The sequence below is a fragment of the Oncorhynchus mykiss genome, chromosome 25 (assembly GCF_013265735.2).
Source record: "Oncorhynchus mykiss isolate Arlee chromosome 25, USDA_OmykA_1.1, whole genome shotgun sequence".
NCBI classification, from domain to species: domain Eukaryota; kingdom Metazoa; phylum Chordata; class Actinopteri; order Salmoniformes; family Salmonidae; genus Oncorhynchus; species Oncorhynchus mykiss.
In genome coordinates, this window is record NC_048589.1 from 36,878,633 (window position 1) to 36,897,184 (window position 18,552).

General features: G+C 41.7%; 1 protein-coding gene across 6 annotated transcripts in view; it reads right to left on the bottom strand.

The window, feature by feature from the left end:
* Positions 1-13,234, bottom strand: part of stxbp5b (syntaxin binding protein 5b (tomosyn)) — a 52,459-nt gene extending 39,225 nt beyond the window's left edge. For 3 of the 6 annotated variants that reach the window (XM_021585333.2, XM_021585328.2, XM_021585329.2), the window contains exons 1-2: positions 12,525-13,233; positions 11,679-11,776 (exon numbers count right to left, since the gene is read on the bottom strand). In XM_021585333.2, coding sequence (XP_021441008.2) covers positions 11,679-11,776; positions 12,525-12,662 — 236 coding nt within the window. In that variant the 5' untranslated portion in view covers positions 12,663-13,233. Of the gene's footprint in view, positions 1-11,678; positions 11,777-12,524 lie in introns of all 6 variants that reach the window. The other 3 variants (XM_021585330.2, XM_021585327.2, XM_021585331.2) reach the window with 2 other exon arrangements.
* Between the last annotated feature and the right edge of the window lie 5,318 nt (positions 13,235-18,552).

Consider the following 18,552-nt stretch of genomic DNA (forward strand, 5'->3'; position numbering starts at 1 on the left):
AGTGGACAGTGGAATGAGGAAATGAGTGGAAGTAACATTACCTGGGTACACAGTTGTTTCCGGAAGTAAACCTAAATACTCTGGAGTCACCAGAGGATAACATGTCTATACAACGAACACAGAAGAACAAGACCCGGGACAACACCTTGACTACTCTTCTGTCAACTGTTTTTGATCCTGTATTAGTCTATAAGGTTGTTAACTTAAAGATAATGAGCCAAATTATTTTATAGTCCGAATTAGTTCATTCTGAATATGTATACAACTCAACCTTATTTCAAGATGGAGTTTCACTGCACCCAAAGAGAATTTGGACAAAGAGTAAGGCAACCTAAAAAGAAACATTAAAATCAGACAGAGAGCCAGTCAAAAAGATGACAGCTGGCCCAACAGGCAGACCAGTAGGAACACAAAAGCACCCTGACTGCCAGCCTCAGCCTTACTGTACCTGGCAGTGAATATGATAAGCAAATGGAAAGCAGCAGATGGCAGACACGCTCAGAGATGAGGCCTTCTATGCATGCTAGTGCTACAGTATGCAGTTAGCTTGGATCTGACAGGCACACCGAAATAAGATCTGTACGTCTGAACAGGATTAACAAAGCTGTTATCAAACAACCTCAATGCCTTGAACAAACTAGGGTGGGGTTACATTACAGCCCAACATACTTCCATTAACCTGGCTCAACTGTGTGTGGGCATCACAATATTGTTTAATCAGAGGGCCATAACGTCACTTCATCAAATTGGCCGTGCTTATATTTGTCCTGTTTCACACAAGTACCTGTTCAAGTGTGTGGTGTGAAATGGAAATGTGTTTTTTTTTTTTTTTTTGCATATCCCACTCCCCCTGAGACACCCTCGGAGAGTTGGGTCTATTAAGGTTAAGTGCCTTGCTCAAGAGAAGATTGACAGATTTTACCCAATCGGCTCAGGATTAGAGCTCTAACAGTAAGCTATCTGCCGCCGTGATGACCAGTGGAGGAAAAAGTACCCAATCGTCATACTTGAGTAAAAATGTAAAAAGATACCTTCATAGAAAGGTATCGCAGCCGGCCGCGACCGGAAGACCCATGGGACGGCGCACAATAGGCCCAGCATCTTCCGCGTTAGGGGAGGGTTTGGCCGGCAGGGATGTCCTTGTCCCATCGCGCACTAGTGACTCCTGTGGCGGGCCGGGCGCAGTGCACGCTGACACGGTAGCCAGGTGTACGGTGCTGACTCCGACACATTGGTGTGGCTGGCTTCCGGGTTAAGTGGGCATTGTGTCAAGAAGCAGTGCAGCTTGGTTGGGTTGTGTTTCGGAGGACGCACGGCTCTCGAACTTCGCCTCTCCTGAGTCCGTACGGAAGTTGCAACGATGAGACAAGACTAACTACCAATTGGATACCACGAAATTGGGGAGAAAACGGGGTCAAAATAAAATTATAAAAATGTAAAGTATAAATAATTTCAAATGGCTTATAATAAGAAGATCAGCCGACAATTTTCTTCAATTGTTTTATTTATTTATTTACGAATAGTCAGGGGCACACTACCACACGCAGACATAATTTACAAACAAAGCATTTGTTTAATGACTAGTCCATATCAGAGGCAGTAGAGATGACCAGGGATGTTTTCTTGACAAGTGAGTGAATTGGACCACATTCCTTGCTGCTAAGCATTGAAAATTACTTTCGGGTGTCCGGGACAATGCATGGAGTAAAAGTACATAATTTTATTTAGGAATGTAGTGAAGTAAAAGTACTAAAAAAAATATGAATAGTAAAGTACAGATACCTAAACAAACTACTTAAGTACTTTAGTACTTGAATGTATTTTTACTTAGGTCCTTTACACCACCACAAACAAAACTGTGGAAATTCCTCATTGCTATTTTATGCAGTTATAAAGGGATGTCATCTCTATTCTCTACACACAATACTTGTCATCAAGTGAGTGGTGTTAATTCTTCCAAGTCCAAAAGCACTTCATGTTGATTGTCTAGGCCCTAGTAGGCTAAACACTAAAGCTGGATGGACACTACACAACTTTCAAAAACATCATTGAGCCTCTCACATTAGAACAACCATCTTTCCTGACATTTTTGTGTGTGTGCGTTGCCAACGTAGTGGTGCGCACACTAAACGATGTGGCACAGAATGTAGTCACACACACTACAAGATTCTTCACCTGGTCGTAGGATCCTCATTACCATTTTGTCTTGCGAAAACCATGATGTGATTAGATTGTTACGTGGCTACGAGCTGTGGCTCAAAGCAGCCTCATAAAAGGTTCAGTCAGACATTCACGCTTGCCATACAGAGTTGAAATACCTAGCCAACATACTACAATAACATTGCTTGTGAACTTCATAGCTGTAACGATGACATGTTGCCTTCGGTTAAAGGCAAGTACAAACGCATACTAGTATTTCATCGAGTCAACACATTCTGGGTGATTCTGGCTAAAAGAAAAAGCTCCAATTGGCTATTGCTGATCACCCTTCTCAAAACTTGTCGTTGTCCGTTTCACACTACAAGAGCATTGCAGGTTGAGTGCCGGATTTCGGGACGATTGGGCCTGCTCAAAGACGAGATCGGTAGCCCTCAGATTCTGTCTTTGACCCGCTCACATTAAACGAGCGTCGGTGACGGCCGCGCGCCCCGAGTAGTCAACGACTTGGGAATTGTGTCTCCGATATCAAAAACTTGTCTGGGACGGCTAAATTGCAGCCAAAATCATGTAGTGTACACCCTGTTTATGAAGACTCCAGCTAACATAGCTGCTGCTTGTGCTGCTGACAAGAATATGTACTATTCATCACCACGCAATCAACTTATCCAATTAGTTCGTGTGCTCCACTTCTCATGAAACCAAAAACACATTCTTGTAGCATGACATGGCACAGGATGCTGAGTCACACGTAGCACCCTGGTCCCCATGATAGCATCAGCAGCACTTAAGTATTCTTAGTAGACAGACCTGGGTTCAAATACTATTTGATAAAATTTAAAATATGCAATGATTGAGTTTGCCTGGCTTAATTGGACGAATAGAATAGTCCCAAAACTGTAAACCCCACACATCTGGCACTCCAGGCAGGCTAGAGCCAACGCTAAAAGTTTTTGAAAGATTTCAACCAGTATTTGAACCCAGGTCTGCTCAGTGAAACAGCACTACAGAGAGAGAGAAGGATGCTGACTGATAGACACTTCCTCATCGGTAAACCACAGCAGTTGGACCAGCAACATTTCATAACAGCAAGAGGGTTCATATCAGATGACAGTCATAATTTGGTATTTATTAGGATCCCCATTAGAAGCTGCAAAAGCATCAGCTACTCTTCTTGGGGTCCACATGAAACATGACACACTGCATACTACAAAACATTATTAGTCAAGGACTGAAATACTTACATGTTAAACATCACACGTAGCCTACAATATCTAGGTCTAATACACACGCAGTGCAAATTACAATAATGTCTGTGTCTCCTCACAGTCCCCTTTGTCAGTAAGGTGTCCTTTTATCTGGGCTTTTTTTAACTGGTTTTGTTGCTAGCTTGAGTTACCTGGGGTGGCAGAGAGTTCCATGTAGTCATGGCGATATTTAATAGTGTGCAGTTCCCAGCCTCTGTTCTGCGGACTGTGAAGAGACCTCTGGTTGCACCGATAAGTGTCCGAGCTGTGTGCCAACTGCTTGGACAGTTTGGTACCTTCAACACATCAATACCTCGCACAAAGACCAACAGTGATGCAGTCAATCTCTCCTCAACTTTGAGCCAGGAGACTGACATGCATGTTACTGACACTTTCCCTCTGTGTACATCTACGTGCTGCTTGGTTCTGAACCAATTGAAATTTACCCATGTCCTTCTTTGCCACACAGCTGGGCATTAGTCCAGGTGTGACAAAACTAGAGCCTGTAGGTCTGTCTGCTCGACATATGTCAAGAAGGCATAACAACGCCCTATCGTGGCCAGACCTCTTCCCATTTTAGCAACCATTGAGTCTATATGTTCTAACCATGAAAGCTTGCTATCTAGAGTTACACCCAGCAATTCAGTCCCCTCAACTTGCTCAATAACCACATTATTCAATAATAAATCTAAACAAGGTATAGTATTGAGCGAGTGATTAGTCCCAAAAATAATGCTTTTAGTTTTTAGAGATATTTAGCACCAGCCTATTGCTAGTTACCCATTCTAAAACTGACTGCAGTGAATAAAGCCTGTATAAGGTCATTTGTAAAAACAGAAAAACAATGGCCCTACCCGGCTACCCTGAGGTACACCACACTCAACTGAATTTGCATTTGAGAGGCTTCCATTAACTAAAACCCTCTGTCCCAATCATATGAACATGTCTCAAATATGTGTTCTGTTGACAAACAATAATGTGCTTCAAAATAAAAACAGACCGCTTACAATATAAACACAACAGAGAACTCGCTCTTCTGCCTTTTGATATTTGTGCAAGAATATCTAATGATTATTCACTCAATCCATCACCTCAGTTATAGGCCTGAACACCAAGTACTTATTAGCATTGAGTACTGGAGAGGATCAGAGATTTAAAAATAAAAAACAGCAATTAACAGAGAGAAACCAGTGATTGGACTGATTTTTAAAGAATGTACTGCAAAAATATAGATTTTGTTAGACAATAGGTTAAATGAGCTTCCTCCAAACGACTGTATTAGTCAACCACTACTAAAGTTTTCCTATAATGGCCAAGAGCCATAGGAATACATGGATTAGATTAGTGGAAAAATCCATGAAATAAAGATAAAAACACTGTAGTAGTAGAGACAGATCTTGTAAAAGTAGACATTTATAGTTTGTAGACATTGAAATGCAGCTGTGGCTGCATTTCACAAATCTGGGGCCATTGAGGGGGATCGATACTGCCGCTCTCATGAAAAACGGACCAATTGCCTTCAACGGCAGTATCCCCATTAGGTCGGCCATTATTAGGACATGGAGGTGTGTGTGTGTGTTAGTGATGCACGGGTTGACTCATAACCCGCAGTCCCCGCGGTTTTTCTGCGTGGCAAGGGTTTAGAGTAATGAAATAAATAAAAAATAAAAAAACATTATTCTTTTGCAATTCATATACACCGAGTATACCAAACATTAGGAACGCCTTCCTAATAATGAGATGCACCCCCCTCTTTTGCTCTCAGAACAGCCTCAATTTTTCAGGGCATGGACTCTACAAGGAGTCTAAAGTGTTCCACAGAGATGCTGGCCCATGTTCACTCCAATGCTTCCCTCAGTTGTGTCAAGTTGGCTGGATGTCATTTGGGTGGTGGACCCTTCCTGATACACACGGGTAACTTGAGTGTGGAAAAACCCAACAACGTTGCCGTTCTCGACACAAATCGTGCGCCAGCGGCCTGACACCTACTACCATACCCCGTTCACAGGCACCTACTACCATACCCCGTTCACAGGCACCTACTACCATACCCCGTTCACAGGCACCTACTACCATACCCCGTTCACAGGCACCTACTACCAGACCCCATTCACAGGCACATACTACCATACCCCATTCACAGGCACCTACTACCATACCCCATTCACAGGCACCTACTACCATACCCCATTCACAGGCACCTACTACCATACCCCATTCACAGGCACCTACTACCATACCCCATTCACAGGCACCTACTACCATACCCCATTCACAGGCACCTACTACCATACCCCATTCACAGGCACCTACTACCATACCCCATTCACAGGCACCTACTACCATACCCCGTTCACAGGCACCTACTACCAGACCCCGTTCACAGGCACCTACTACTATACCCCGTTCACAGGCACCTACTACCATACCACATTCACAGGCACCTACTACCAGACCCCGTTCACAGGCACCTACTACCAGACCCCGTTCACAGGCACCTACTACTATACCCCGTTCACAGGCACCTACTACCAGACCCCGTTCACAGGCACCTACATCTTTTGTCTTGCCTATTCACCCTCTGAATGGCACACATACACAATCCATATGTCATTAGTGCGTAGCATAAGCCGAAGCTTTAGGGCCTAACTGTATGCTCGCCAATTATTCGCCAATTGCCGAATGCTTTTGTGAACTTGGGCAGAAAAAGTTCAAGTCAATCGACTGAGACAAAAAGGACAATGTCAGAGTTGAATTCAATAAGAGAAAGTTGCGAGTTGAAAATAAACAAAAGGGAGGGTCAGAACAGTAGCCTAAAGTTTAGGAGAGATTTGGTGAAGTGGTAAAAGAGGATGGTAGCAGTGCCGTCTATATTATCTGTGATGATTGTGAGGTGCTATACAAATTCAACAGTCACAAGACGGGGACTTTAACATGGCACGTCAAAGGAACTATAGGCTAGGACTACTGCTTAGATGGGTTAAATGGAATAGTAGCCGAACTGAAATCTGGAAACTGACTGTAGGTTTATAACCGCTCACATAATTTAATAATAATTAAGCAGTTCTTGCCGTAAAATAATACACCAAATGTACATTTTGACTTGGGAACAGGAGTGGAGAAATATGATTTATTTATTTCAGCATCTTGAGAGAATGAATGCGTGGGTAGGGACCGTCTGAAAAGGTGCCATCTTTATCAGCTTAATAAAAGCTGATAGTATCTCAACCACGTAAAATATACATCCAAGCCGAACAAAAATCTTATCAGAAACATGGGTCGTTTTAACAGCTTTAAAATGTCCTTAAAACCAGTCAAACTGATGTAATCAGTTTTGTGTCGTTCTGCAGCACATCTTCATTTGCAGGTGCAGGCCTTAGATTTTTAGGCAGTGGGCGGGTGAAAAAACAGCTGACCCGCACATTATTATTTTATATAACTAGGCAAGTCAGTTAAGAACAAATTCTTATTTACAATGACAGCCTACCGGGGAATAGTGCCTTGAACAACAGATCTTTACCTTGTCAGCTTGGGGATTCGATCCAGCAACCTTTTGTTTACTGGCCCAAAGCTCTAACCACTAGGCTACCTACCGCCCCATTATTAATGTGTGTGTGTGGGTGTTCTTTAGGAAGTATAAAAGAAATAGAGCCCACACACTCATAAGCTCCACCATGTACCTTTATTAATAAACATACAGTGTTTATATACTGCAAGGATCTTGGGCAGGTCAACTTCTTTAGGAGTTGGCTTATAACCAAACAATAACGTCCTTAAAGGACTAGGATATGATTAGGAAAGCTTAAACCAAGTTCATTCACCCATTGGGTCATACGGCTTCCTCACTAAACCACATCTCTCCACCCTTATCAGTGCCTGCCAACATGTGATCATCCTTCCTTCACTCAGTACATTCCAAGCTTAATTACCTCCACCATATACATTCCTCCTACAGATAACCATTATTTTTAAACACACAAAAAACAGCAATACCTTATTGACATAAGTATGCAGACCCTTTTGATGTGAGAATTTAAATTGAGGTCAGGTGCATCCTGTTTCCATTGATCAACCTTGAGATGTGGGGATCAGATCTGGGGAAGATTACCTAAACATTTCTGCAGCATTGAAAGTCCCCAAGAACACAGTGGTCTCAATCATTCTTAAATGGAAGTAGTTTGGAACCACCAAGACTCTTCCTAAAGCTAGCCCCCTAGACAAACTGAGCAATCGGGGGAGAAGGGCCTTGGTCAGGGAGGTGACCAAGAACCCAATGGTCACTCTGACAAAGCTCCAGAGTTCCTCTGTGGCGATGGGAGAAACTTTCAGGACAACCATCCTTGTAGCACTCCACCAATCAGGCCTCTATAGTAGAGAGGCCAGACGGATGCCACTCCTCAGTAAAATGCACATGAAAGCCAGCTTGGAGTTCTCTGGTCTGATGAAACCAAGATTGAACTCTTTGTTCTGAATGCCAAGTGTCACATCTATTGGAAACCTGGCACCATCCCTACAGTGAAGCATGGTGGAGGCAGCATCATGCTGTGGAGATGTTTTTCAGCGGCAGGGACTGGGAGACTAGTCAGAATCAAGGGAAAGATGAAAGGAGCAAAGTAGAGAGAGATCCTTGATGAAAACCTGCTCCAGAGCACTCAGGACCTCAGACTGGGGCGAAGGTTCAGCTTCCAACAGGACAACAACCCTATGCACACAGCAAAGACCACACAGGAGTGGCTTCGGAACAAGTCTCTGAACGTCCCTGAGTGGCCCAGCCAGAGCCCGGACTTGAACCCGACCGAACATCTCTGGAGAGACCTGAAAATAGCTGTGCAGCAACACTCTCCATCCAACCTGACAGAGCTTAAGATGATCTGCAGAGAAGAATGGGAGAATCTCCCCAAATACAGGTGTGCCAAGCTTGGACTGTCATACCCAAGAAGACAAGGCTGTAATCGCTGCCAAAGGTGCTTCAACAAAGTACTGCGTAAAGGGTCTGAATATTTATGTAAATGTGATATTAGGGTTTTTTTTGCAATAAATTTGCAAGCATTTCTAAAAACTTGTTTTTGCTTTGTCATTATGGGGTTTGTGTTTAGATTGATGGGGAAAAAAAACAATTTAATCAATTTTAGAATAAGGCTGTAACGTAACAATGTTGAAAAAGTTAAGGGGCCTGAATACAATGTATATCACCCATCCCTATAGATCACTGATATATGGTAGATCACCCATCCCTATAGATCACTGCTATATGCTAGATCACCCATCCCTATTGATCACTGCTATATGCTAGATCACCCATCCCTATAGATCACTGCTATATGCTAGATCACCCATCCCTATAGATCACTGCTATATGCTAGATCACCCACCCCTATAGATCACTGATATATGGTAGATCACCCACCCCTATAGATCACTGCTATATGCTAGATCACCCATCCCTATAGATCACTGATATTATTATCATATTATTTAAGTAGGTAAGTTAATTGGAGACATATTTTACAATAATCACCAGACCAAGAAGGAACACTGAAAAACACCTAAATTACAGAGAACGACATGATGCAAAAACAATACTCTCTGTTCTGGGAACGATATAAACTGGTGCCATGCGTTTGCATGACCTTCAAAGTCATAAGTTTACCCAAGCTGAGTTTAAAGGTCAACTGCCACTTAGGGCTGGATTACAATTACCTCAACAATTCATGCCCCCTTTTGCCTATCAACACGTGGTGGCGCTGTGTTTTCTGGGAAAAGACTGGGCGAGTTCTCTTTGCATGTCTTGGTGCCCCAGGCAGGCGGAGACATTTCCTTAGGAGGACCAATGGAACGGTCAAAAATGTGCAAACCCAGTCCACCCGGCGCACTGTGCAATGCAAAACGATCCCCAGACAACACGATGTCTTTGGCAGTAGCTTGATGTGCAATGCTCAAATGGATCGGGAACTTAAATAGCTACTCACGTGAAAATGGCCTTCCGTAAAGTTGTTCAACAATCTGATGGCCAGGATATTGATTACATCCAACACTACCTACAAATTCTATGAGCTGTCAAACTTGAGACTGTGCCTGGTGCGGTTGGTGACGGTGAGTTGGTTACACTAGCTAGCAAGCTATATTATTTGATACCGCAAACAAGTAGGAAGGTGTTGTCAAACAAGTGTCTCATTAAACACATTCCAGACACTGGTTCTTGCTACCTTGGCATAACTGTGATTTGACAGAGAAATATCAGCTAGCTATTAGATAGCTTGGGGGATAGCTATCTGCAGCCTATGCTAACCAGCTGCAGATAGCTATCGCCCTCAAGCTATGCTAACTACCAGCTTAAAGCTTGGCTAAACACAAGGTCAGCGCTGGTCAACTTACCAGGATTCAAATGTAGCTTATATACAGTGCCTTGCGAAAGTATTCAGCCCCCTTGAACTTTGCGACCTTTTGCCACATTTCAGGCTTCAAACATAAAGATATAAAACTGTATTTGTTTGTGAAAAATCAACAGCAAGTGGGACACAATCATGAAGTGGAACGACATTTATTGGATATTTCAAACTTTTTTAACAAATCAAAAACTGAAAAATTGGCCGTGCAAAATTATTCAGCCCCTTTACTTTCAGTGCAGCAAACTCTCTCCAGAAGTTCAGTGAGGATCTCTGAATGATCCAATGTTGACCTAAATGACTAATGATGATAAATACAATCCACCTGTGTGTAATCAAGTCTCCGTATAAATGCACCTGCACTGTGATAATCTCAGAGGTCCGTTAAAAGCGCAGAGAGCATCATGAAGAACAGGGAAAACACCAGGCAGGTCCGAGATACTGTTGTGAAGAAGTTTAAAGCCGGATTTGGATACAAAAAGATTTCCCAAGATTTAAACATCCCAAGGAGCACTGTGCAAGCGATAATATTGAAATGGAAGGAGTATCAGACCACTGCAAATCTACCAAGACCTGATGGAGTCTGCAAAAGACCTGAGACTGGGACGGAGATTTGTCTTCCAACAAGACAATGATCCAAAACATAAAGCAAAATCTACAATGGAATGGTTCAAAAATAAACATATCCAGGTGTTAGAATGGCCAAGTCAAATTCCAGACCTGAATCCAATCGAGAATCTGTGGAAAGAACTGAAAACTGCTGTTCACAAATGCTCTCCATCCAACCTCACTGAGCTCGAGCTGTTTTGCAAGGAGGAATGGGAAAAATGTTCAGTCTCTCGATGTGCAAAACTGATAGAGACATACCCCAAGCGACTTACAGCTGTAATCGCAGCAAAAGGTGGTGCTACAAAGTATTAACTTAAGGGGGCTGAATAATTTTGCACGCCCAATTTTTCAGTTTTTGATTTGTTAAAAAAAGTTTGAAATATCCAATAAATGTCGTTCCACTTCATGATTGTGTCCCACTTGTTGTTGATTCTTCACAAAAAAAATACAGTTTTATATCTTTATGTTTGAAGCCTGAAATGTGGCAAAAGGTCGCAAAGTTCAAGGGGGCCGAATACTTTCGCAAGGCACTGTACACACTGTGTACAAAACATTTGGAAAACCTTGCTAAATGTTGAGTTGCACCCCCTTTTGCCCTCAGAACTGCCTCAATGTGTCAAGGCATGGACTCTACAAGGTATTGAAAGTGTTCCACAGGGATCCTGGCCAATGTTGACTCCAATGCTTCCCACAGTTGTGTCAAGTTAGCTGGATGTCCTTTGGGTGGTGGACCATTATTGATACACACAGGAAACTGTTGAGCATGAAACACTCAGCAGCGTTGCAGTTCTTGACACAATCATACCGGTGCTTCTGGCACATACTACCATACCCCATTCAAATGCCCTACCAAATGAGCTATACAACCTGCTAATATATAGCTATACAACTGAGCTATATATTTGTATTTGATAACAAACTTGCTTCACCACGGCTCTGGTCAAAAGTAATGCACTATATAGGGAATAGGGTGCCATTTGGGACACAACCCGACTCTGCTGCTCAGACATACAGATAGTAATAGTGTGTGATCCTCTATAACCACAGTTTCCTCCATTAACTGTATATGATGATCTTCATAGAAGCCAATATAAGGTCATATCAACTTTACCAACATAGAATCTCCATTGAGCATGCTTTTAAGTCAAGGACTAAACCAAGACTTACGCCATTGTCTGGGAAATTGGTCCTAAATCAAATCTGCATTGTTTCGGGCACTGCACTGGGACTGTCAATATTGGTAGTTTTGTTTCCTTCCTATTAAAATAAAAAAGGATACAGTCTCACAGCTCCGCTCTGAGTCCCGATGGCCAGAATTTTTTGCACAGGGTCAAAGGCCATGGAGGAGGGCTGGTAGGGAAAGCCATGGCGCACAGTCTGGAGGAGAGAAGAAGAACACAATCTGCATTAGCTAGCTGCTAGATTACATCCAGATGCACTATTTTACAGACAGTTAAGTACAGTTATGTCATCTCATGTTTTATATAACCAGGAAACTGTCCAACATTGAGAGGCATTAATCTTCACCTAAATACCAACGATTTATGCTCAGTTTAAATCAATCTAGCTGAGTGTGTCGCTTTTTCTCAGAACCAAAAAAGCAAAAGATTTCTAGTAAGGTAGCTATCTTGACAACAAGCTATGTTCTTTCACTGTCAGATCACTGGACAGCTGCTGTAGTTTGTTAGCTAGCTAGCCAATGTCTGGATGACCTAGCTATCTATTTATAATCCAGAGAAACGGGATTATTCAGATTTAATTTATGGCTGGCTGTTGTGGACACTAATAGTCACTAGCCTGGCGTCATTTAGCTAACTAGTTAGGCAGCTATGAAGCTATGGCAATATCAGAAACGGGGACCGTGGGAGGCAGTCAGTTGATTAGCAATACATTCCTCTGCAGGTTTGACAACTAGCAACACTAGTAGCTAACTAGATGGCTACCCCCCTAGCTACAAGATCCACACCAATGCAATATCAGCATAGGCACAAATAACAAAAATACAAACTACTATTGCCACACAGAAAACTGACTAGCCGACGTCGACGTTTTAGAAATCACGAGCTGTTATCTTCAATGATTCCCAGCAAAACAATCGTCGCCGGCTTAGTTGATCGTAGCCCACCTTGCAGAGCTGAAAATGCTCCGATTGTAGCGTCTCTTGGATCACATCGTTTTGATTAGTTCCTGGTTGTGGAGATGCAGTGCCAGAGGAAGAAGCAGTCAAGCCGTCCAGCACTTTTCTGATATTGAACTTCTTCATTTTCCACCAATACAGACGAGGACAAAACACAAAAAATTGATCAACGAAGCCACCATAAATGTTATATAGCGGTAACAGTTACCTAGATAACGTAAACTGCTCTTAAGACGCACACTTGGCTAATATCGCATGTTACGGACGGTGTAGTCACCGCACTTTCCATAGCATCATTCACAAGAACACAGTTTATGAACATTAATGCATTGTCGAAAATATTTGTTTTATCCATCGATACAATATCCAGTCGGAGTCGATCGTAGGCTCTCCTGACGACAGCCACTATCAGCTAGCCAGCCCAGCTAACACGGAAACGCAGTGAACCGCAGTGACGAGTCTGCGCGGTAGAGGCAGCAACACGGATGTAAGCTAAACATTGGAGCCAATAAAGTACAAATCTAAATAAATCTGTATTTTTGGAAACCTATGTTGGAAAACAAATTATGAATCACTGAATAAGATAGTAACATTCGTCAATTGTGTTATCCATCGAGCTTACTAGACAAAGTCACAAACCAAGCGCTCATTCACAGACAGTACAGTATAAAGATAGGCTAAAACTGAAATCCACGATCACACTTATAGGCGCTGTCATGGCGACGTTGGATAAGTAGGCTCATGCGTACAAACACGTCATCGGGTCTAACGGTCGTCTCGCGCCGATCTGCGCATGTGTTGGCCGTCAAATCAAAGGCACACCTTCGATATAAAGTTGTTTTTGACGAAAATTGGTTGGTCACCTTTAGGAGTTTGGAGTAATAACATGTTCAACTACTTGACATTGTTTCGAATCTAGATTGAGCCTTTAGGTTTCGAGAAAACAACTACAGAAGAATGTTTCATTTCTCTCAAACCCCAAACAACGGCCATGTCTGTTTGGTCTGTTTCGCGTTCCCGGAAGTCTTGCAATGTTGCAACTCTGGGTTTAGAAACTCTGTGGCTCATCATTAAAAATATCACAAAATCGCATATGTATACCATTGGCGTACCACGGACCAGTTATACCATAAGTAAAATGACAAATTCAGACAGGTTTTCTCGTCATGGTCCTTAGTTTATGAGCATAATTTTCTCCACACAGATATTATATATGGAAAAGTCGGGCCATTGTAAATTCAGAGGGTCTTTTAGTTAATTTTAAGGAATTCTTATCACTTTACAAGGTCCCTGTAACACCTAAAGATTTTGCAATTGTTTTAGATGCCATTCCCTCAGGTGTTTCTTCATTATTCAGGAACGTGTCAAGACCTGACCCTCAGAACATACCGACGATTACCCCTGTTGACTCATCAGTAGGAAAGATTTGTTTTTCTTTTAGTCCATTCAACAACAGTAGGGCTCTACAAGCCTTGTTTCAACAGGATGTCATGCCTTATTGAAATGGTTTTATTGATAATATGTGTTGGGAAAAAGTTTGGATGTACCTACATTCCCACTTATTAACAAAATGAAGGAGGTTTCTTTTAAAATTATTCATAAATATTATCCTACCAACCACTATACGAAGAAGTAAAAGAAAAACATACATTCAAATTGTACCTTTTGTAATGAACACCCAGAAACAGTGTTGCATCTTTTTTTTAGCTTTGTATTCATGGAAGGAATCTGTGACAAGACATCAGTAGATATATAATTGAACACATTTATGAAGATTTTACATTATTATGGAGAGATGTGCTGCTTGGATTCTTTACCTACAATAGAAATAAGTGGAAACAATTTTATGATGTTCATTTCATCATTCTTTTGGCCAAATTTCATATTCACAAATGTAAATTTACAAACAAAACACCACATTTAATTACCTTACAAAAAGAAATTGAACTACATTTTAAGACAATTAAATACTCTACTAACAAAAAAGCTGTTAGAATGATAAATGTCTGTATGTCCCTTAAGGTCCTTGTGTAATGTGATATTGTACCCCCTAGCCCCGCCCCTAGTCCAGCCCCGCCCCTAGCCCAATTGTCCTTGGTATATTCTTTATATATCCTTGTTTCCCCAGGTACTTTTTGTATTGATTTGTTGTTAATAAAAAACAATTGAAAGGGGAAGGGAAAAAAAGGATAAAAGTGACAAATTCCTACCACCTTGCTTGTGTCTGCATCTCATGACCAGAGGACCGTTTTACTGATGTTCAGAGACATGCAGTGGAAGAAAAAATATATGTTGTTGTTTCATTGTTATCGGCGTTGTTTTTTTTATAAGTATGAAACACTATTTAACATTAAAACAGACAATTACTCATGAGAGAATTCATTATATATTTATTTCATTGGTCAAATATTGCTACTGGAGGTGGCTAATTGCTATTACCTATGAGTTCAGAGTGTGAAAAAGATAGCCTGGTCCCTCTGTAGATGTTCTTGCCAACTCCATTGCTCAAGCCAATGTTTGGCATGTGAGTGACAAGGAGTTGGCACGATAGCACATACAGCCTGGTGTTCATGCTATGGAAAATGTACACTAGATGGCACAATTTACCAACATTGCTACCCAGCAGTCACTCTCACAGAGTTACCGACATGGAAGGGACAACTAGAAAACGAAGAAAAGACATTGGTGATGTCGATGGGAATTGGTAATATCTATCAGAAATATTGAACACAGGGTTTCAATCTCTCTCCACATCCTATCCCCCTCTCCTCACCATCTCCCTTTCTCCTCATCCTTACCCTCTTTCCTCAACCTGTCCTTCTCTCCTACTGAGGACCGCCAAGAGTGTTTTAGGTCTGAGTGTATAGAAATCAGCACCATGGACAGTGACACATGGACCAGTTGAGGGGTTTATTGTTATGTTTTCTATGAATATCAAAACACTGAAATCTCAATATATTATGATATTATATATATCAGTGGTAGAAAAAGTACTAAATTGTCATACTTGAGTAAAAGTAAAGATACCTTAATAGAAAATGACTGAAGTAAAAGTTAAAGTCACCCAGTAAAATACTACATGAGTAAAAGTCTAATGTATTTGGTGTTAAAAATAATTAAGTATCAAAAGTAAATGGAATTGCTGAAATGTATATAAGTATCAAAAGTAAAAGTGTAAATCATTTCACATTCCTTTTATTAAGCAAACCAGACAGCACAATTGATTTATATTTGTTATTGACGGATTGCCAGAGGCACACTCCAACACTCAGACATAATTTACAAACAAAGCATTTGTATTGAGTGAGTCTGCCAGATCAGATGCAGTAGGGATGACCATGGATGTTCTTTTGATAAGTGTGTGAATTGGACCATTTTCCTGTCAAAATGTAACAAGTACTTTTGGGTGTCAGGGAAAATGTATGGAGTAGAAAGTACATTCCTTTATTTTGGAATGTAGTGAAGTAAAAGTAGCCAAAAATATAAATAGTAAAGTACAGATACCCCCCCAAAATACTATTTTTATTTAAGTAATTTATGCCACTGATTATGGTTGCCTGGCTACACACACTCCTTGCTCTGGCCAAACGCTATGCCACACCCACATACGTTAATTTCTTCTCTGCATTGAGTCTGGATCTGAGTACTTCCCACGACTCTTCACCGAATGCGAACAGATTCGGGGCCGTGTGATTGGTCCAGAAACCGATGGGTTGGGCCAGAGCCAGAACACACGTGGGTAAAGCAGCAAAAATTCGTCATTGGTTTTGATAATCTGATTGGTTAGAGATTATTCAATCGCTGATGACGTTGTTTTGTACAACACCTCTCTTGCCCCTCGTTACCACAAACAACTTCAGTGATGTCAGTGTCAGACTAAAGTATGTAACAAACGACAGAGCAGTTTTAGTTAAAGCCCACTGGTTGGTGCACAACATGCAGTACAAGAGAAAGAAGAGCCAGATAACAGAAAGTGTGTCTGCTTTGTATTCCCAAGATAGTGCACTTCCCTATGGGCCCTGGTCAATAGTAGGGCTGGGATGATACCAGTATCGCAGACCTTCAGTGGCAATTCAATAAACAACATAAAGTAGTATCTGGTGCTAGCTACTACACATGCTTCCCAATTCAATAAACAGTTTGGCTCATCAGAATTCTTTATAACATTGTAACAGAAGAGGTAAATATAATTGATCCCTGAGAAAGAGCGAATGAAAAGAGGGGAATTGAAAAAGCATTAGAACGGGTTGAATTTGTGGTGGGGATGGCACTGCTGTGGATAGTGGCCGTTTTACGAAAAGTTGTACCATCGAGAACATCTTGACTGGCTGCATCACCCTTAGCATGGCAACTGCTTGGCATTGGACCGCAAGTCGCCATAGAGCATGGTGCATACAGCCCAGTACATCATTGGGGCCGAGCTCACTGCCATCCAGGACCTTTATAGCAGGCGGTGTAAGAGGAAGGCCTAAAAATGGTCATAGACTCCAGCCACCCAAGTCATAGACTGTTCTCTCTGCTACCGCACGGTTAGCAGTACAGATGCACCAAGTTTGGGACCAACAGGATTCTGAACAGCTTCTACCTCCAAGCCATAAGACTGCTAAATAGTTAGTGAAATAGTTAACCAAATAGTTACCCGGACTATCTGCATTGATCCTTTTTGTACTAACTCTTTTGACTCATCACATACACTGCTGCTACTGTTTATTATCTATCCTGTTGCTTAGTCACTTTATTCCTATCTATATGTCCTGTACATAATTACCTCAATTACCTTGTACCCCGTGTATAAACCTAGTTATCATTACTCATTGTGTATTTATTCTTCGTGTTATTATTTTTCTATTATTTCTCTATTTTTCTCTCTGCATTTTTGGGAAGGGCCCGTAAGTAAGCATTTCACTGTTAGTCTACACCTATTGTTTACGAAGCATGTGAAAAATACAATTTGATTTGAATAAAGGGTCTTTAATTCAAAATGTCACATTTCTGAGCATATAATCAATAATGGAAAAGTTATTCATGTGTTATTAATGAGATATTATGTGTTTGTCCAGAGTGTAACAGTATTTGGGGCAACATCTCAGCTTGATTCCTGAATCTAGGTCTCTTCCTGTATCTAGGACGTAAATCCATATTTAGAAGTTGTGTTCCTTCTTCTCAGTCACTTTCCCTCAGGCACAATTAATTACCACAGGAGGTAAACTAAAAACGCAATGGATGACCATAATCATGACTGTCGTGCTGCACCAAACCTGGCCATGGTTAATATACAGTAATATACAGTATCAGCTATTAGGGTGCTGTCAGATTCACAGTTTTCAAGATGAAGTTAATTTGAAGATATAGGGTCGGTTTCTTGGACACAGATTAAGCCCAGTCCTGGACTAAACACATGCTCGGTGGAGCATCTTCATTGAAAGGGCTTTTTAGTCCAGGAGCAGGCTTAACCTTTGTCGGGAAACCAGCCCATATGTTATAGAGACAGAAACCTGAATGTGGTTGAGTGCTACAGAGTGTAGGCAGTGTATAGCACAGCAGCCCATAGCGTATATAGAACAGATCCCTAGACGCACAATGAAGAGTCTGAGGACACAGCAAAGTAAAACTACAGCATAGCAAAGAACAGATATGTGGTACAAATAACCTGTCTCTAAATTACGACATGCCAGCAAATATAAGGGTCGAGGTTTCACTTTTAAAAATTAATATTCAATTAATAAACAACAAAATACAATGCGTGGGAAAAGAATCACTCCGAACTGGGAAATTAATTCAAGCAGACATACTGTACATAAGGCTGTGTCACAGGCGGCCGCGACCGGGAGACCCATGAGGCGGCGCACTGTTGGCCCAACGTCGTCCGGCTTAGGGAAGGGTTTGGTCGGCCGGGATGTCCTTGTGTCACGACTTCTTCCGAAGTTGGTCCCTCTCCTTGTTCGGGCGGCGTTCGGCGGTCGACGTCACCTGTCTTCTAGCCATCGCTGATCCACCTTTAATTTTCCATTGGTTT